General features: G+C 34.0%; 2 protein-coding genes and 1 long non-coding RNA gene across 4 annotated transcripts; 2 read left to right on the top strand and 1 right to left on the bottom strand.

Moving 5' to 3' along the window:
* The first annotated feature begins 4,547 nt into the window (after positions 1 to 4,547).
* LOC145796045 (uncharacterized) lies at positions 4,548 to 4,976 on the top strand. Its single transcript, XM_082881023.1, has one exon. The coding sequence runs from the start codon at positions 4,548 to 4,550 to the stop codon at positions 4,974 to 4,976; it is 429 nt and encodes a 142-aa protein (XP_082737149.1).
* Positions 4,977 to 14,616: 9,640 nt separating this feature from the next.
* LOC114322492 (Tetratricopeptide repeat (TPR)-like superfamily protein) lies at positions 14,617 to 20,475 on the top strand. Of its 2 annotated transcripts, XR_014335876.1 has the most exons (5): positions 14,617 to 14,805; positions 15,068 to 15,391; positions 18,131 to 19,182; positions 19,300 to 19,456; positions 19,929 to 20,475. XR_014335876.1 is itself a non-coding variant. In XM_082879126.1 (3 exons), the coding sequence occupies exons 2-3, from the start codon at positions 15,173 to 15,175 to the stop codon at positions 19,181 to 19,183; spliced, it is 1,272 nt and encodes a 423-aa protein (XP_082735252.1). In that variant the 5' UTR covers positions 14,617 to 14,805; positions 15,068 to 15,172; the 3' UTR covers positions 19,184 to 19,324. The 2 variants fall into 2 exon arrangements, 1 of the variants encoding a protein (XP_082735252.1); XM_082879126.1 differs by lacking the exon at positions 19,929 to 20,475 and having other exon boundaries at positions 18,131 to 19,324.
* Positions 20,284 to 20,873, bottom strand: LOC145795269 (uncharacterized). Its single transcript, XR_014335878.1, has 2 exons — positions 20,736 to 20,873; positions 20,284 to 20,475 (listed from the first exon to the last, which is right to left on the bottom strand). It is a non-coding gene; the product is annotated as an uncharacterized LOC145795269 (long non-coding RNA).
* Between the last annotated feature and the right edge of the window lie 148 nt (positions 20,874 to 21,021).

The following is a 21,021-nucleotide window of genomic DNA, read 5'->3' as shown; positions in this document are numbered from 1 at the left end:
CATAATTTCAGTCCCTTTGACATGCTCGTATGCTTGCCTTAGACACCTCTTTAATACTTTGAAAGCTTGTGTAGCATGCTCCATGTTTTGGCATTTGTGCATGCCTTTGAATTTAGGTCATTTGGATGCCATCTAAGTGATCTTTAGGCCTTGTCTTAATGTGCTAAAACTCTGTTTTTGGTCAATAAGTTCATGCCATGTTTGGTCTTACTAAGTGTAGTCCAATACTTCATTAGTTTGCTTTGAATGCTTGGGCCATTTCTTGCATGTTTAGCCTATCTTGCTTGCATGGTTTGGCACCATGTTCTCGCATGATTTTCAATGCTTACCTTGCATGCCATTAGTCCATGTTATGCCTCTTTCAAGTATGCTTGAGAGTTGCCTTTTTATGCTTAAGTGTTGGTCCTTGTGTGCATGCATGTTTGCATGTCATTTAGCCCTCATTTTATAACACTATGGCCACTGTTTTGGGCCTAATTAGGGCTGCCCAAATCATTTATAAGTCCATCCTTTGCTTGCTTGCATGCTTGCCTTGCATGTTGTTTGCATGCTTGCATGTACATTTTGCATTCCCATGTTGCATTCTTAGCTTGCATGCCTAGGTTGCATTGCATCTAGCATGCATGTCTTGTTCCTTGATCTAGTGATAGGAATTGGGCTTTGGTTTGTTGGTTTGCATTGCATTTGACATCAAAGTGTGCACACTTGGTCCCTTGGGCCATCACGCATGGAAATGCGCGATTGACGGTCCGAGAGCCAAGGAGCATGTCCCTTTGAGTCACTAGCATGATAAGGAACATGTTTGGTGCATATATGGCTTGAATTGTACTGCCATGCTCTGCCTTGCCCTCTGTTGCTGTCAATTGCAGGTTCTGCAGGAACTCTCTGCCGACCGGCAGTGCTAAGTGCCGACCGGAAGTCCTTCTTCTGCCAATAGCTTCACCAATGGCCGGTGGCCACATACCACTACCGGTGGCAATCCTATTCAGCCGGTGGTGTCCCCCAATGTCTAGGGAAGCAGTCCTGAGACTTTGGAAGTCTCCAGAGGAGTATATCAAGGAAAATAGAGGCAGCCTAGGCATGGCAGTGCACTTCCAGGCAGGACCGAGCACGCATTGCATCGAGCTCTCTTCCCGAGGCGGTTTACTATTTTTCCTAGCGTAGTTAGTTTGTTGACTAATTAGGTAAATTGTAATAATTAATTAGCTAGGATAGTTAATTTATTATTCGATTTGTATTATTCTTTCGGTCCCTCCGAGCGAGGGCAAATCTGTAATAAGTATGGGTGCGTGTGTGTGCATGTCTTCCAATCCCCACTTCTTTCTTCCTTTTTACTTACCTGCTTTGATGGTTAGTAATAGGACATGTTTAATTTAGCATACCTCCTGCTATGCATGCGTGCATCCATACATTTGTCTTGCATGCACCGGGCTCGGTACATCATGCTAACTGCATTCGTACTTCAATTCCAAATTGAATACGTGCATCAATTGACTGCATTTCACATGCCATGCTTAGGTTAGCCGAGCCTATTCTAAATGCATCCCGTATGTGTTGCATTAGGCAATTTGACATGAACTAGGACCATGCATGTTGGCTAACTAGTTTATTGTTTTGGCACGGAGTACTATGTAAGTATTTTCCTGCTTTAGCATATCGCATGCATGTGAATGCTATCATGACAGCATGCTTACCATGTGGCTAGATGCTTATGTGATAAACTATTTGAATGTCTGCGGGTGAAGGTTGGATTGTCTGAGTTGGAAAAACTCGTTGAAATCCGTATTTTAGCCTACTTGCGAGTAGCGAATTCCAAAGTGTTTTTCAAGACAAATGGATATGCAATGCTTATTTCCAAATTAGGCAATCTAGTCTATACTTGTGTGCTATGCGCATAACATAGTAATTCTAGGCTAATAACTGGTTTAAGAACACATAACGTCTTCAAAAATGGATATCACGGTTAGTAGAGGCCGATCTTCGGATCGGGCGAGAGGGGGTGCTCATAGCTGACCTTCCCCGATCGTACCTAAGTTCCCAAGCCGAGGCAACTTTGGTGATGACGGACACGTGGCCTTTGGCACCGAGTCAGGGTTTCCTAAATTCTCCCATTTCAAAAAATATTTAGGTGGCGACTCTGTATCTGGCAAAGCAGTCCATGTTTGGTACTTCTTTTCAAAAAAATCTATTTCTCAAAACGATTTGCCAGATTTGGACTCTTTGGTTCAGATTTAGAACCATGACACAAATCGAGTCCGAACTGTAGCGAGGGCCCCCCACGCGGGCGCGTCTACACCATAGCCCGGGGGTAACAATACTGTGGTCTCATGGCCCTTACCCGGGGGTAATAATACCATGATCTCATGGCCCTTGCTTGGGGATGACAATACCGTGGCTCAAGTATGTTACAAGTTCCCGGTACTGAAGGTTCCTTAATGGAACTGGTAAGCATGACCCCTTTATGCCCTCTGTACTTGATTTGTTAGTACTAATGGATGTACCATGTATGATTAAGCATGAACTCTAATTTCTGTGTATGATTTGAATAAGAATATGAATAGGAATCTATTTTTGATATGAAGTCTGTTTTCTGGATATGTTATGGGACATCATTCATTAAACCTCTTTACTCTATTATTATTCACTAGGCTTCTGCTCACTATTTATGTTATGTATATAGGTGACTAGGTGCGTGACCAAGCCCAAAGTTGATGACCTAGAGCTTGGGTTTTGTCAGCCAGCCCTTGTGCCTCCTAGAGAGGTTCCCAGTTATAAAAGTCTATTTTCGTGAACCATGTCAAGAATGTTTTATTATTTTGTTTTTTTTTATCTATACACTGAGCTAAGTCCCTTTTGATAATACTTGTACGGTATTATATGACTTATGTGGATGTGACGTCATATATGTGTATTTCATGTATAAAGTTCTAAATTATCTGTCTCATGTATGTTTTCACAGCTCAATGGACTATGTATGTTTCTATATTTGCTTCATCAACCCCTTATTCTGTGTTAATCTGAAGAGAGGCCTTTAGTAATCTAAGGATTACTGACCGGTTACGATGCTAAACCTATAGGGGCGGATTTGGGTCATGACAAAGTGGTATCAGAGCACGTGTTTTATCACACGCACGAGTCCATGTAAGCTATAGGGTGTCCTTGGAAAGAATTAGGGGCATTCCATCTGCTTGTGTGGGTGTGTGACCTATTGAACATACTCGAACTAAAACGAATTGATATGAACACACATGAATTAATATGAAGTAAATTGATGTGGGATTGAACACAGAGAACAAGATTATTATGCCTATGTTTATTATTCTTCTATTTACTTATAACAATGGAAAATATATGAAGTAATGATGCAAATGAATCTTCCGAAGCCCGAATGAGCCGTATGGAACAGATGCTAGAAGTCTTGACAGAAACAATAAGACAGCAACAAAGACAACAACCTGTGCTTCCTCCTCTACCTCCAGTGTCAATTGAGCCGAAAAACACAAATATGATTTCATTGACACAGAAGTTCAATAAAATGAAGCCGCCAATCTTTCTGGGTGGTATTAAGCCATTGAAGGCTAAAACATGGCTGCTAGAGACTGAAAAGATATTTGAGGTGTTCCTATGCACGAAAATTCAAAAAGTTCTTTCGACTACCTATACTTTAAAGGAAGAAGCTAGACGGTGGTGGACGCTTATTCGAGATACTAATGGGACTATGACATGGAATCAGTTTAAAGTAATATTTTATGAAAAACATTTTCCCCAATGCTTCGAAGACCATAAAGTGTCAGAATTTCAAGAACTTAAGCAAAGCAAGATGTCCGTAGCCGAGTATGAGGCTAAGTTTACTAGGTTAGCTAGATTTGCTCCTCATATGGTCGACATGTATTACAAAAAGGCTTAAAATTTTGAAGGGGGCTTAGATTTTGATGTATTTGATCACATAGGCGTCCTGAAATTGCCTACATATGTGGAGGTACTGGACAGAGCGTTGATGGTAGAGGCCACCCTGGCAGCAATGAAACAAGTCAAAACGCCAATAACAAAATGAAGAAGTAAAAGACCTGGAACCAATTTTCGGAAGGGCCGTTCATCCTTTACTAACAAAAAACAAAATATTGGATCCTCAAACAATTCAAGCCAAAGTAGTGGGTCTATGCCAGTTTATTCAGAATGTGGAAGGAAGCATAAAGGCACGTATTACCGTGCATCTGGCGCTTGTTTTTGATGGGGCAAGACCGGCCACATGATTAGAGATATCCGATGAGATTCGACAATACTACCCGTCCTGCGACAAGTTCAACCGAATCTGCCTCTGTAACGAGGTCAAATGCAAGAACTAATGCTAGAGGTAATACTATAAATGAAACATTAAGGCAAGGGTGAGTATTCACGCTGGTGCCAGGGGATGTACAAAACACCGAGTCTATGGTGTCAGGTATAATTTCCATCTGTACCGAAAATGCATATGTCTTGATAGATTCCGGTTCTACCCACTCATTTGTGTCGCATGCCTTTTCTCATTAACTAGACCCTTAGAACCCATGAATTATTTGTTGTCTATATCTATGCCATTTGGGGGTTCTATGGTATGTGCTTATGTTTATCCATCATGTGATATTGTGATTGGTGATATGACATTGTATGTTAATTTATTACCTTTGGGGATTGATCATTTCGATTGCATATTGGGTATGGATTGGTTAATGAAGTACTGTGCAACTATTGACTGTGTGAATAAGTCTGTTATATTCCATCCACCTGGAATACCTGAGTTTGTGTTTACTAGAAATGGGGTAATTCCTCCCCTATACTTGATTTCTGTCAAAGAAGCTGTTAAACTGCTTAGAAAAGGATGTAGAGGATATATGTGTTGTGTTTTGACTGTGACTTCTAATAATCCTGTTGTAGAGAACATCTCTGTAGTAAATGAATTCCCTGATGTATTTCCAAATGAATTGCCAGAGATTTAATTGATAGGGAAATTGAGTTTACTATTGATGTTGTACCCAGAACACAACTAATTTCCAAAACTCCATATAGAATGTCAACTTCTGAACTAAAAGAATTGAAAACTCAACTTCAGGAATTGTTAAACAAGAAGTTTATTTTCCCAAGCACTTCAACATGGGGCACTCTAGTTTTATTTGTCAAAAAGAAATATGGATCTTTGAGGCTGTGTATAGACTATTAGGAATTGAACAAAGTAACTATCAAGAGCAAATATCTCCTACCCTGAATAGATGATCTATTTGACCAACTTTAGGAAGCACAAGTGTTCTCTAAAATAGACCTTAGATCTAGGTATCACCAGCTAAAAGTTAAGGCAGAAGATATAGAGAAAACTGCATTCAGAACTAGATATGGACACTACGAGTTTTTGATAATGCCATTTGCGGTAACCAATGCACCTGCTGCATTTATGGACCTAATGAATCAGGTTTTTAAATAATTTCTGGATGAATTTATAGTTGTGTTTATTGATAATATTCTGATCTACACCAAAAGCAGGGAAGAGCATGAGAATCATTTATGAACTACCTTACAAATTTTGAAAGAAAAGCAATTATATGCAAAATTTTCCAAATGTGAATTTTGGCTTGACAGCGTAGTATTTCTGGGACATGTGATCAACAAAGACGGCATATCAGTGGATTTACAGAAAATTGAGGCCATTATAGACTGGCCAAGACTAACCAATGTGATAGAAATCAGAAGCTTTCTGGGACTTGCTGGCTACTACCACAGATTTGTAAAAGACTTCTCTAAAATTGCCATGCCCTTGACACAGTTAACACAGAAAAATGTATTATTTGATTGAAATGATCAAAGAGAGTCAGCCTTTTGAGAGTTGAAGACCAGGTTAGTAACAACACCAATTTTGACTTTGCCTAATGGTATTAATGGATTTCAAATTTACAGTGACACCTTGTACAAAGGTTTGGGGTGTGTGCTAATGCAAAATGGGAAGGTGATTGCTTATGCTTCTCGAAAACTTTGACCACATTAAAAGAATAATCCGACCCACGACCTTGAACTTGCAGTTGTGGTTTTTGCTCTGAAAATCTAGCGCCATTACCTTTATGGAGTGACTTGTGAGGTGTACACTGATCACAAAAGCTTGAAATATTTCTTTACCCAAAAAAACTGAACATGAGACAGAGAAGATGGCTGGAATTGATAAAGGATTATGATTTGTAGATTCTATATTATCTGAGGAAAGCCAATACTGTTGCAAATGCATTGAGCAGAAAATCAATTGGGAATTTGTCATGTTTGCTCACCGGTTAGAAAGAGTTGTTACGTGACTTGGAGAAGAACGAGATTGAAATTATATTGCATGAACAGGGTGGGATCTTAGCCGCCATTTCCGCACAACCTGCAATCATGGAAGAGATTAAAGAAAAACAACTTGAGGATGAGTTCTTGAAGAAAATTCTTAATGACATTGACTCAAAACCAAAACCAAGATTTGTGTTGGAGAACAATGTGTTAAAATTTCAGAGTCGACTTTGTGTGCCAGGCTGTCTAGAGTTGTGAAAACGAGTTATGGCCGAAGCTTACAATTCAAAATTTGTTATGCATTCGAGTAATACAAAAATGTACAAAGATTTGAAGCAAAACTTCTGGTGGCCTGGAATGAAGAAAAGTATGGTTGACTATGTGGCTAGATGCTTGCATTGCCAACAAGTGAAAGTTGAACATCAACGACTCGCTGGCTTGCTACAGCCACTTCCAAAACCGGAATGGAAGTGGGAGCATATTACCATAGACTTCATTGTTGGATTACCTCGCTCTTCTCAAGGTATGGATTCTATTTGGGTAATTGTTGATTATTTGACTAAGTTCGCACATTTCTTACCTGTTAAAACTTTTTATAATGCGGACAAATTAGCTAACATGTATGTGAATGAGATTGTGAGATTACACGGTGTGCCAGTATCTATTTTATCTGACAGAGATCCAAGTTTACTTCAAGATTCTGGCAGAGTCTACAGCACGCTTTGGGAACTAAGTTGAGGCTGAGCAGTGCATATCACCCGCAGACAGACGGCTAATCAAAAAGAACGATACATACATTGGAAGATATGTTTAGAATTTGTGCCCTAGATTTCCAAGGCAATTGGGAGACTTACTTACCATTGGTCGAATTTGTGTATAATAACAGCTATCACTCAAGTATTGGGATGGCTCCTTATAAAGCTCTGTATGGTAGGAAATGTCTTTCTCTGATTTGTTGGGCCGAGGTAGGTGATAGACCTTTGTTAGGACCGAAACTTGTGCAAGAAACAACAGAAAATGTGAAATTAATTCAGCAAAGATTAAAAATTACACAAAACCGCCAAAAGAGTTATGCAGATGTCTGAAGAAGGGATCAAGAATATGAAGTCGAGGATCATATATTCATCAAAGTGACTCCTATGAAAAGGCAAATACGGTTTGGAGTAAAAGGCAAGTTGGTACCGATATATGTTGGGCCATATGAAATTCTTGAGAAAATCAATCCAGTGACATATCGGGTAGCCCTACTGCTAGTCATGGAACATATGCATAATGTTTTTCATGTCTCAATGCTTCAGGAATATCTACGAGACCCACTTCATGTGATTGAGCCAACTCATGTGCTTCTAAAAGATGACTACATGTACGAAGAGAAGCCAACACAGATTCTTAACCGCCAAATCAAAAAACTGAGGAACAAGGAAATCCCACTTGTAAAGGTTGATCGGCAAAACCATGGAGGGACCTATGCAACTTGGGAGACTAAAGAACATATGATGAAAAGATATCCTGACTTGTTTTCATTGGATACGGTGTTCTTCCAAAACGAAGGTAATTTGAGTTTGGATGACCAAACTCTTTAATGGAAGAAGACTGTAATAACTCTGACCTATGATTAGTCAATAAACCATGATTAATTATTCCTAATGAGTAATTAAGATGAAATTTTGAATTAATTGCATATATGTGGCATTATTTGTGTTTATATCTGTCGGTTGTAGACATATTTGTTTGTGTTTCTGTTTTTTTTTTCTATGAATTGAGGGCCTTATCGGCATTCAATGATCAAATTTATTTGGATTATGTGTTATTGGGGATTTTTAGGAAATTATGGTAGGTTTAATTGAAATTCGATTCGGAACGAATTAAATTAGACTAATTAATCCTCATTTGGTTAGTTTAAGCCAAGGTTAATTAAGCATCATTAATCAAGCCTATATAAGGCTTGTATGACTCAAGACACCCAACTACACACTCTCATTCCCTCATCTTAAGCAAACAAAACGTGTGAGAGAGAGAGAGTAGAGTAGAGAATTGAGTTCAAGCAAGAATTGCTAGAGAATTCAAGGAATTGGCTTGGAACCTTAGTGAATTCACCAACTAGAGCTTAATTGAGAAGTTGAGGTAGGAATTCCACCCTTGAATTGTATACTTATGATGTCTAAACCATGAATTCAAGAGAATTTAGTTGGGTAATGCAAGAATTGAGCTAGTGAAGTTAGAAGGAAGAGCATACCATGCATACATGTACATTTTCTTCTATCTTGAGCTTAATTGTTAAGAATTCTCACATGCATGCACCAAGTCTACCATAGTTTTGAGAATTCATCATGTTTTCCATCAATTTGCCTTATTTGATCATGATTTGGAAGCTTTGAAGTCAAGATATTACATACATGATTTGTTCTCAACATTTCAAGTTCTATTTCACACAATTGGTATGCTTTTAGGCCTTGATTTTGCGAAATGGTTTTGAATTCTTGATGTTTGACAAGTTTACACAAGTTTCCTTAAGTTTTTGGCCCAAAAGGATGAGTTTTGACATGTTGAATTTCAGTTTTGAACTTGGTAGAGCAATCTGGAAATTCCAGACTCTGCCTCTCCGCTCAAGCAACAGATCTTGCGCTTGAGCGACCACTTTGTGTTTTGCACCTCCGCTTGAGTGACCAAAAGTTGACTTGAGTGTAAAATGCATGCTCCCAGAATTTTACACATTTTGCAGACCGCTCGAGTGACAAGAGTTACGCTCAAGCGAAAACCTCAGTCTCACGCTTAAGTGACGATCGAGCATGCGTCGAGCAGAAAAATCAAGCAACCAGTACTTTTGCAAAGTTTGTAGACCACTCGAGCGAAGGAAGTTGCACTCAAGCGACCATTCACTTGTTTGGACATCCGCTCGAGCGAGGCCCCTATTTCCAGCATATTTGTCGAAGTGTTTTCAAATGCATTTTAGCATCCTCATTGCATCCTAGGCATTCCTAGGCCAAGATTAAGACATAATAATGAAGATAAGAAGTAGAAACACATTAAGATAAGAAAGAACTAAGGTAATGATTCCGGGTGTGTAATTCAGTATGTATTCGTTTTGTATCTGTGTAGGTCACGCACCTCAAGTTATCTGATTTGTCTACTTTGTCTATTTGCATTAGAGCCATCTGTGAGTAATAACTTTGTAAAGCTATGTTTATGTTTAAGTAATTTCTTATATAATATGATATGATATGACAAGAAATGCTCTGTTTTCTTTTATGTTATGCTCTGAATCAATGAATGATTATCCATATACTGAAAAGTATTCATGGCATCCTTAGCACAAGGCTCTAGCCCGAGGGTAGCAATACCGTGGTCTCATGGCCCTTGCCCAAGGGTAATAATACTGTGGTCTCATGGCCCTTGCCCAAGGGTAACAATACCGTGGCTCAAGTATGTTACAAGTTCCCAGTACTGGAGGTTCCTTAATGGAACTGGCAAGCATGGCCCCTTTATGCTCTCTGTACTTGATCTGTCAATGCTAAGGGATGTACCATGTATAATTAAGTACGAACTCTGATTTCTGTGTATGATTTGAATAAGAATATGAATATGAATCTCTTTCTGATATGAAGTCTGTTTTCTGGATCTGTTATGGGACATCATTCGTTAAACCCATTTACTTTGTTATTATTCACTGGGCTTCCGCTCATTATTTGTGTTATGTATGTAGGTGACCAGACGCGTGACCAAGCCCAAAGTTGATGACCTGGAGCTTGGGTTTTGTCAGCCAGCCCTTGTGCCTCCCAGAAAGGCTCCCGATTATAAAAGTCTAGTTTTGTGAACCATGTCAAGAATGTTTTATTATTTTCTTTTTATTTATCTGTACGCTGGGCTAAGTCCTTTTTGATAATACTTGTATAGTATTGTATGACTTATGTGGATGTGACGTCATATATGTATATTTCATATATAAAGTTTTAAATTATCTATCTCATGTAAGTCTGCATAACTCAATGGACTATGTATGCTTTTATATTTGCTTCTGCATCCCTTTATTCTATGTTAATCTGAAGAGAGGCCTTTGGTAATCCAAGTATTACTGGCTGGTTACAATGCTAAACTTATAGGGGCGGGTTTAGGTCATAACAACTATGTTAAATAAGTTTGATGTTCATGATAATTCTTGGCTGCAAAAAAATTTTCAATTGAGAAAAAAATTAGTTAGGGCACATGTTAGGTAGATATGGTCAGCAGGGCTAAAGAACACACAACTTAGTGAAAACTTAAATGCTGATTTAGAAGATTACTTGAGATCATATTACAATTTTGTTCAATTTTGCACTCACTTTGAAAGGGTGCTTAATCAGAAACGATATAAAGAATATAAAGCTGAGTATTCATATAAGTTGCCCAAGATAAAAGTCCAAGCTATGATGTTGATTCGGGTAGGAAATGTTTACATAAAGGCTATCTTTGAAGAATTTCAAGATGAATATGTGGGTTCACTTGAGTTATACGTAGCAAATCGTATTCACAAGGATGTTGTTTGTTTTATATCATTGAAGTGTATCAACAGTTTACAATGCGTGAAGTGAAGAAAGACAAATATGGTAATTTGTCTTGTTCTTATAGGTTGTTTGAGATGAGAAAAAAAAACGTAATTACTCCTTTTTTTTCCCTTCATTTTGTACTTTAATTAATTTCATTATAGATAAACATATAAAAATTCATAAATAATTTATGAAAAATTATTTCATGACCTATAGATAAAGATAAAAATTAAAAAAATTAATTTCATGACTTATAGATAAATAAACATATAAATATTGATAAATAATTTATAAAGATTAATTTCGTGACTTCCAGATAAAGATAAAGATTAAATAATTGATTTACAAAAAATTAAAATAATAAAATTTAGATAAAGATATGATTTATTAATCTATATATCTATCAAAAACATATATATTTAAATCTTTATTTTGATTTACTCATTTTTTTTTCTCCTTCTATCGCATATTATCTTTTTTTATTTTAAATTTTTTATCTTATGAAATGCCCTTATCTATAACTTTATCTTTTATCAAATTCTTAGCCTTCTCTTGATAATTTTTATTATTCGTTGTTATCTACCTAGTGATAAAGATTAAAAATAAATAAATTATTGGCTCTAAATGAGAAGAGTATTAATAATGAAATTGGTTGGCTCTGAATGAGAAGAGTATTAATAATGAAATAATGAAGGTTGCATGAGAAAAGGCAGTACAAAAATCTCACAAAATTAATTTTTGTCACTATATTTATACAAGATAATGATTTGATATTCTTTCTATTAGTTATTAAAAATAGTTTGTATTAGATCATTGTTATTTTATTTTTATTTTTTTCATAAGGCTGTCATTCGTTATAGTATTTCTTCAATCTCATCTCTAAATTCTTTCTTTGAAATTTTTGTTTTTTCAATAATAAAGTTTAGAATCGATTTTTTATCAAATTTGTTTCCTTGGTCCTTATTTTATTGAAGTATCAAAACGAGTAAAACTTTTATATGATATATGAAATTAATTAATATAATACAAAGATGATAGGAAAGTACTACATATTTGTCAATATCTCTATGTTATTATTAGTTGATTTGCTAGATTATACTATTAATTTAGAGCCCATATGATTTAATTTAATGTCCTTGACCTTTTTTGTATTCGACCAATTTTTTGTTGAGTAACCTATATAATTTTTTTTTGGCTATATAATGATTAAAGCTATCATTTGTTATATTTCTTTAAGTACAATTCAAATAATTTTTCATCTTTTTTTTATAAATAAAATGGATTAAAACTATTTTTTTATATAATTTTTATAATTTAAAAAAATTCTTATCTTGATTAATTTTTTAAAAATGATGTAGGAACTATGCAAGTATTTTTCAAACTATGGAGAAGGATTTATACTTTGATATGATATACATGTGTCATTGAAGGAAATCAAAGATAGAGAGTTGTTAGCATAATCAATTAATGATTTGTTTGAGAAATTCTTTTTATGAGTAAGACAACAAACTTAGATTAAAAAATTTTAAAAACTACTTATAAATTATAATTAAAAGTTGATATTTATTCATAATTTGATCCCACAATAACAATATACATCATTGATTTAAAAATCTAAGTAAATTTATAATAACTTTTCTGAGTTTATAGAATTTCTTTCTTTTAATGTTTTGTTTAGTTTGATACAAGTTATTTATGTTATCAAGTGATTGTGATACTATTATTCTCAACAATTTTTATAATTAATAATTTTTTATGCATAGACATAATTTAAGATTAAGATAATTTATTTATTACATAAAATATATATAATTTATTTTTCCGTACATTACCTCTAGTATCTATACTATATATATAAACAAAAACAAATGTAGTGGAGTATGAGAATTCTCCAAACTCTTAATACTAAATTCTTATGGATTCTCTCTCCTACGTGTCACTTTTCAAGTCTCCCCTCCTATTTTTCCTAATTTTTAATCATTTGTCAATTATCTAAATCTCAAAAGCCAAAAGGATTATATATATTTAAATAAAGTGATAAATATTTAAATATGAACAACAAAGAGGTAGAGATAAAAATATAAAATAAATAAAATAAAAAGATAATGTTTCAAATTTCAACTACAAAATAATATAAATAGTCAAATAAAAGATAAAATAAATAAATAAATAAAAATATTATGAGTCAATTAATTATAAAAATAAAAAGTAACTATTTATATATGAACAACTAAAAAAAATTAAATAAAAAAATATTACGAGTCAAATAATTTTTAAAATAAAAAGGTAATTATGTATATATGAATAACAAATAAATATAGATGAAAAAATATACAAAAATAAAAATATAAATATTTAATGAAAATTCAAATAAAAGATAACAAAATATTTAAATAAAAAAAATAATAAGATTGGGATATAAATATCCCAAAAAGATGATAATTTTTTTAACGATTTATATTTATCTTTTGTTAGTTTGTTATAGAATTTCTATATATTTCAACTTAATTCTTTTAAAGTTTATCTTTAAGTGGAATTTAATATTTTATCTTTTAAAATCATCAATTACTTATCCGTATAAATTTTAAACATGATAGAATTCCATACATATCTTTTTGTTTAAACATAATCTTTTTAATATAAAAACAAGTTCCTGCAAAAGAAACCATGATCAAAAAATTGGAGCGAAAGCAATCAACATTGAGCCATTTCTGATCCCTTTTCGGTACCTAAAAATCTTAAATATTTGCTTTACATTTGAAATGTGTACTTGCATGAGTTTTTGCATTTGTAAGAAAGTGGGTTCATATAAATGGATATTATTATTTTTTTAAAAAAAATTTTGGTTACAATCTGTATTTTTCCTTATTTCTTTCTTTTTGTTAATAATGTGTCATTTAATTGAGATTTTATTCTTTTTTTATATTTATAAAAGCACTGCTATTATCAATTTGTAACTCTCTCACTTATTGATTATTTGTGTTTAATTTTTTTTTGGTATAGATGTTAGATTGAAAATGAAGAACACATCAAAATTTATTAGATATGGTTTATACTTTAAATGTATTCATCAGTTGATTTTTTATTGTTGATTATCCTATTGAAATAATTCATGATTAAATTTATTTTTAGTAACTCATTTCCTTTGAAAACTAAACCACAAATTTCTTCTTTGTTTAAAGTTTTTATTTATTTATTTAGATTCAGAGTTTGAGCAAATGAAATATATCTCATATTTAAAATGTTAATTTTTTTTGAATAATTTAAATATTTATATTCTTTATGTTTGTCAATTCAAGTATAATGCATTTTCAAACATTTTTTTTAAAATTTTTTTTATAATCATTCCAAACCTATTTGTGTTTAATGAATCAATATAACGAAAAAACAAATAGCATGTAAAAAATTTTACCACTAACTAAATATAATGGGAATTAAAATTAATTTTATTTTAATTTATTATATTATATGAGATGATTAATGTAATATCTATTATGGATTAAGCAAAATTAGTGCTATTTTTATTTAATATATTAGTAATTTTGATTAATTATAATATGTATTTGTTACTCTACTTTTGATTGTCTGAAGTAATTCTTAGATAAATTAGCTATTATATATGTGATGATTTATTAATATATGATACTTTTTTAAAATTTTCAATAATGTGAAATATTAAATATTTTTAATGATGTGAAGTAAAATTTATATACACAAATCAAATAAAAATATTAAAAACTATAAATAAATAGTAAAATTTTTTATTAATTATTGACTTTTTACTAGTAATCCTAATACAGATGTAATTAGTCAGCAATATACCCTAGCGCCTCTTATTTCTCCTCCCCATCCTCACCGCTATATCATATATGTTTTTGCTGGTCTTTTTACAACCACCAGGACTCTTTCCCTCCCTCTCTCGGTTAGTCACTGCAAAAACCTTGTAAGATTTGCAAGAGGAAGATTTGCTCAGATTTTGGAATATTTGCTCCAATATGTGAGTGTTTTCCCCCAATTTTTAGGGTTTTAAATTTAGCCATTTTGCCTTTCTCGCAAGAATGCTCTCCGCTTCTAGTGGTTCAAACAAGTTTTCCAATGCAAACCCAATTTCTACACGACCATTGTTTTTTATTTTCTGCGTTTGATTATTTTAGCTTTTTGCATTGCATTAGTTTATGGGTTTTGATTTTGGATTATTGCAGTAGTTTTGTTGCTTTGTTTATCTATATGTGTATTGATTTATGTTTTTCTTACTACAGAACCCTGAACCCAACCTGAATCGATTGATCACTAGCTTCATTTGCACCAAATTCAAATGCTCTTGGTAAACACTAATCGATAGCACATTTTGGGGAAGCCCAAGAATGCTTGCTACTTCTAAGTGGTTCAAGCAAGTTTCCCAATGCAAACCCAAATCCTACATTTCTAGTATTGAACAAAAGGCATGCTTGAATTACCAAATTCATCGTCTTATCGGAGAAAAAGTAAATGGCAAGAGAACATGGTGGTTTGATAAGCATGTTAATGGGTGCCTTCTAACATCTTCTCATGTATTGCGACGGAGAAGATATTACCAGCACACTGTAAGTTCTTGCTCTTCACAGCTCTGCTTTTGTGAACTTAGGAACACTAATGTCTCGTTGTTTTGTAAATTCTATGATCACCATGTTTGCTGATTTACCTTGGGTTTTTTGTTATAGTGAAGACTGTAGTCACTAGAACTCTTATTTTGGGTCGTCATTTTTATCTTATCTTGGTGTTTGGTGAATTCATTTGTGCACTTGGCTGTGGTCAGTTGTTTGTCTGGAAGTTGTCACAAGCAAAGTGTTCCTTGTTAATTCAGGATTTCCCTTTTAAATAAAAAATTTGGAATGTCTAAGTTCTGTCTTTAATGTGTGATTTTAGATTGAATCTCAATGATATGAGCACATCCATATAAAGAAATTATGGTCAACCCAATCGTGAGATAAAGCCAAAGTCTTCTAGTCCCATTTCCTATTTGAGGTGCGCAATTTTATGAATGGGATTGAATCACCAGACACTTTCTATTTCCCTAGTATTGTCATGAAAAGGAAATAGTTATCTTTGTAACGTATAAACCAAAATAAAATATGTTGAGATTTAACACTTCTGTAGAACACTTTAATCATGAGTTCACAATCTTTTATTATCATTGTCATGGCCTTTATGTCTATGAAGCATCCTTAGGAGGGGCTTGAATCTCTTTTAGAGACTAAAGAAGATTCCAGTGCACTATGATAAGTCAATACTCTTGAAGTTCAAGGCTTTGAAAATTCCTATTTGATTGAAAGGGAAAAACTGAATTGAAGTGAGCTTTGACATTTGAAAATAGAATGCGCGAGTACAGGGCATGGCTTTGCTAGTATAATATCGAATCATTTTATGCTTCCTAAAAACACAAAGCAATATTCAAGTGGCTTGTCCTGGAATGTTGTCTGAGCTGGTTGAGGCTTTTGCTTAGGAACAGTTGGCCTCGTCTTCCCAACTTACCCAATGCATGTGGTTCTTTTGTCATTGTGTCTAGGAAGCATGGATAAGGATATGAAATACGGATACGATACGATATGATATCGATACGGTGATACGAAAAGAACTTTAAAAAAATAGAATATGGGTACGAGTAGAATACATTTGTAAAAAATATATTTTCTAAAATTATTAGTAGTGATTGAGTTACACATAAGTTAAAAAATGTTGAGAAACCACAATATAATTTATAATGCAAAATACTAACATTTAAGAATTAGGTATTAATTTAAGTTAGTAGCTAGTTTACCTTTTAAATTTTCGATAGGACTTGCAAATATTTCATTTATGTTTATATTACAATAATAGAATAATCTACAACTTGTCTCTGTGCTTTTTTCCTTTGGCACTAGTAAAAAATGTTGTATTCAAGTTTACTTGCTTATTTATTTATTGATATTTAATTTTACTAGTATTATAAATTCTTTTGTTAATCCTTACTTTTTATGTAGTTATAGGAGACATGCATGAAACAATTAGGATACATCAATTTGACAAATTCTATTATTTAACTCACTATGTTCTTATTATCAAAGAATTAAACAAAGTATTAGAATAATGTTCTTATATTTGTCCTTGCAACTATATTATATTATATACTATGCAAGAAATGCTACAATTCTAATTTCGTAAAGCAAGTAACACATGACTTGGAGTATGTGATACTTCAATTATCCAATACTCCAAAATTAGTGAAAAATTAATTAAGTATCCAATACATATCCACTAGTATCCAAGGAGCATCGGTATCTGATATGGATACAACACGGATATGTCACGTTATTTGAAGTATTCGTGCTTCATAGCATTGTGTGCATCCATGAGGATTATTCTTGACTCAGAAAGTGTTGGGCAATTCCCTTTTCTCTGATAAGTAAAATTTTGTTATAGAGTGCTACAAAGATTGGGGAACACCCTGGCAACCCCTTCCCCGTCAGGGAAAAAATTTTAAATGGCTTTCTCTTAATGCCATTGTCCATCAATGTAAAATTTCGAATAAGGACGAGAAGGGACATTTGCAAATTTGGGGTATTAAACAAACAGAGTAGCTAAGAGCTAGACTTGTGAAGAAGCTTTCTTTTGCTTGGTCATTACTGAACTAGTTAAGCTAGTAAGCTTGGATTGATTGTACTTGTGAACAGTTGCAATTTGAGCACATATTACAACTCCCAAAACGTAACTGATTAATGTAATTTATTTGAAGAAAATACTTAGAAGGAAAAATGCTGACTGCATGAAGTTAGTGTGATACAATGAGGAATTAAATAACAATTTGCAGTAAATTAAAATCACAAAATTTAGTTTGGTAAACATAGGAGCATTGTATTTTGGATGTAAATGATTAAAGACCATATTGTGGAATGCTCATGATCTATGGACCCTACTTATTGAGCTTAAGAAGGTGATGGGAGCTGGCTGATCATTGACTAGACACAAGATTGATAAAGTTCAGCTAAAGGGGCTTAAAATCCCAATACTGGACTATGCTTTGCTTGTTTGCCCCACTGTTTCGTTTGTAAATTATGTTTCTTAAATTTTTTGGCTAAGTTGATAATATTGATGATTTTAAATTTTAAATTTCACAAGTTATGTATCTAGACTTTATTTATAATTTTTTATGGCTCTACCCTTTTTATTTTCTATTGAATTAGCAACCCCATTATTACTCAGCCATGCAAGGCTGCTCTTTCAGACATTAATGCTAGCTGTTTGGAAAGCAAGTTACAAATTGCATTTTGCTGACCTTGTTAATAATGTCTGGATTTCTAATACAGAATTTTATTACATACATCCTAGTTGGGGTTTCCTGGATCTGGCCATCTTTTGCCACTGTGAATAATTCCATTGGCAATTATCAGTCATTAGCAACACAAGCTTCTCCTTCTGAAGAAGAACTGACTGATGAATTCTTGAATCAAATCATGTCTGCTATAGAGAATGCTCCAATCTCCACTAGGGAAATCTGTACTACTTACATTGAAAAGCTGTGTAGAGATGGAAATCTTGCAGTTGCCACTAGGCTACTGAAGTCCTTGCGTGATAAACACATCTTCCTTAGCGCCTATGCATATAATCTTCTTTTGATAGCAGCAGGTGAAGGGAGTGACATTGCTCTTCTGTCTCAAGTTTTCAAGGATCTATTGTTAACTAGTGAGTCCGTAAGTTCAACCTCTTATCTTAATCTTGCCAAGGCTTTTATGAACATAAATGATGTGGTCTTGTTACTCGGATTGATCAAAGAAGTATCAGAATTGACCTTTCCAAGAAGTGCAACAGTAACAAATAGAATCATCTTTGCCTTTGCTGAATGCAGGCAGATTGATAAGGCCCTGTTGATATTTGACCACATGAAGAGTCTGAAATGCAAACCAGATTTGATTACATATAATACTGTTTTAGGGATCTTGGGTAGGGTTGGTCGTGCAGATGAAATGCTTTTTGAGTTTGCCTCCATGAAAGAGGCCAACATCATCCCTGATATCATTTCCTATAATACCTTAATAAACAGCTTGCGGAAATTGGGAAGATTGGATATGTGCTTAGTATTTTTGAAAGAGATGGAAGAGAGAGGACTTGAACCAGATTTGCGAACATACACTGCATTGATTGAGAGCTTTGGCAGATCGGGGAATGTTGAAGAATCATTGAGGCTCTTCAACGAGATGAAGCGCAGGCGAATTCAGCCATCTATCTACATTTACCGGTCATTGATCAATAATTTAAAGAAGATGGGGAAGTCAGAGTTGGCAATGAGTTATTTGGAGGAGATGACTACATCTTTTGCAGATCTTGTTGGTCCAAAGGATTTCAGACGAAAAAACAGATAGTTTAGCACTCCAAACTTGATATTTTGATTTTCCACTGATTGCAATAGCTTGAAGCTCGTCAATTTGCTTCCTAATTAAAGATGGGGAAGTTGAAGTTGGCAATGACCTTTTTGCAGGAGATGAATATATCTCTTGCAGATCTTGTTGGTGGCCCCGAGGATTTCATACACAAAAAAAAAGAAAATGGTTTAGCACTCCAAGCTTGAGACTTTGAATCCTCACTGACGCAGCAGAAAGCTCAAGGAGAATTGTTGCTTGTCTTCTTTTATATAGGTACATAATTTTGCTGCCCGTGCCAATTTTTCTGTTGTTCCCATACTGTTTCAGATCAAATCTTCAACTTAAAACAAATCCGAAGGCAATTTCTATTCATTGCAGTAGTATCAAACATCCTGATCAACATCATCCAAATAACTGTAGGCAGATTATTTGAGTTCATCTGCATTTAATATAACCTGACAAATATACTTAAAAGAAAACTTACTGACCAACGTCCTCTGAAGATCTTAATTTGATTCAAAAGAAATGCCTTGGTACTTTTATATTTTCCTACTGTTTCCCATCCATCCTCCTCAGCATCATATGAGCATTGTGATTTCATCAGCATTCTATCATACATTAAAATCATCTGTATCTAAGGTGATTTGTTCAAATTAATTTAAATGTAAAACAAAATGACCTTATGGTTCAACAAAATGGTGGATTAATTAATATATTTTTAATTAATTTTGGGGTTTTATGACAGGTTGGCTTATTAGAGGTATCAGGCGGTTCAAAAAAAAAATCAGCTGCCATTGAGAAACACATCTGCATATCGGTAACATCCTCCTACATGAGTGGAAGCTCTTAAAGAGGCATAAGCAGTGTTGTGGTCCGTGGGAGAATCTTATTTCTATCTTTCTCAAGATTAATGCTGGAACAAATGTATGAAGCTTTTGTCATTCCAAGGCCCTTGCTATTCAATCTTCAGCAACTGGTTCTGGTAATGAATATCTATATGGGAAGATGCAGTCTACTTAAAATCAGATGCAAATTCAGGATTGCGTTTGACAACAGGTGCAGCCCCAGGGTATGCCTTGGATTTTTGTCATCCTCATCAAATCATTGGTTATGAGCCTTGCAATGGTGGTCGATGATAGTTGTCTATTCATTGGTGTATTGATTGAAAAACCTGTATGTGTATTTTGATTGGCAGATAAGATGCAACTTATTTGTTACATAATAATCTCAATACAAAAGTACATATTAAAATAATAATGAAAAAGATGGAGAAATACAAATTTTTTAGGTCACTTTGATGGTGTTTGGGAAGTGAGTTTTTATGTAGATTTTAGTAGATGTAGGTTTTTATGAGATAAAAAATTTTTAGTGTTTGGGAAGATATTTGGGTTTTTATGTGGTTGGATGTGATGTTTGTGAGAGAAAAAGTGAAATGATTATGGGGTTGGATGTGATATTTTGTTTGGATGTGTTTTTTTTGGTTTTGCAAAACTTTTGTCTTTTAGTAGAAAAAATGAGAAAAAAATTTGGGAACTTACTTCCCAAACACCACCTTTGTTCTCATTGATTCTTTGACAGTCAGCATGTTAGTTTCTTTAGTATGTTTTGTTGGAGCCGAATCTTCTGAATGTTGATCTTCTGGTAAGAAATCACTTGATGGAGGATGCTTCGAATCACATTATGGAGTAACAATCAATTGCCAAAATGCCTGATAAACATCAACCTGTTAGGACAGTCCAATTCACCAGTTACTGGGATTCTGGACCAGCTAAGAGAATGGCAGAGTTGATTGTAAGGAAATCATACTCTGTAATGAAGAGAAGCACAGCTAGAAGTTT

The sequence above is a fragment of the Camellia sinensis genome, chromosome 7, assembly GCF_055761805.1.
Source record: "Camellia sinensis isolate YWXY chromosome 7, ASM5576180v1, whole genome shotgun sequence".
Taxonomy (NCBI): Eukaryota; Viridiplantae; Streptophyta; class Magnoliopsida; order Ericales; family Theaceae; genus Camellia; species Camellia sinensis.
The sequence above is the reverse complement of the archived record's forward strand: the minus strand, read 5'-3'. Positions and strand labels throughout refer to the sequence as shown.

What these genes read in the sequence shown, in the direction of transcription:
- LOC145796045 (XM_082881023.1), top strand. Translation starts at nt 4,548, where the DNA reads ATGAATTATTTGTTGTCTATATCTATGCCATTTGGGGGTTCTATGGTA.
- LOC114322492 (XM_082879126.1), top strand. Translation starts at nt 15,173, where the DNA reads ATGCTTGCTACTTCTAAGTGGTTCAAGCAAGTTTCCCAATGCAAACCC. An exon ending in GAAGATATTACCAGCACACT is followed by an intron (nt 15,392 to 18,130) that starts GTAAGTTCTTGC and finishes TTTCTAATACAG; the next exon opens with AATTTTATTACATACATCCT.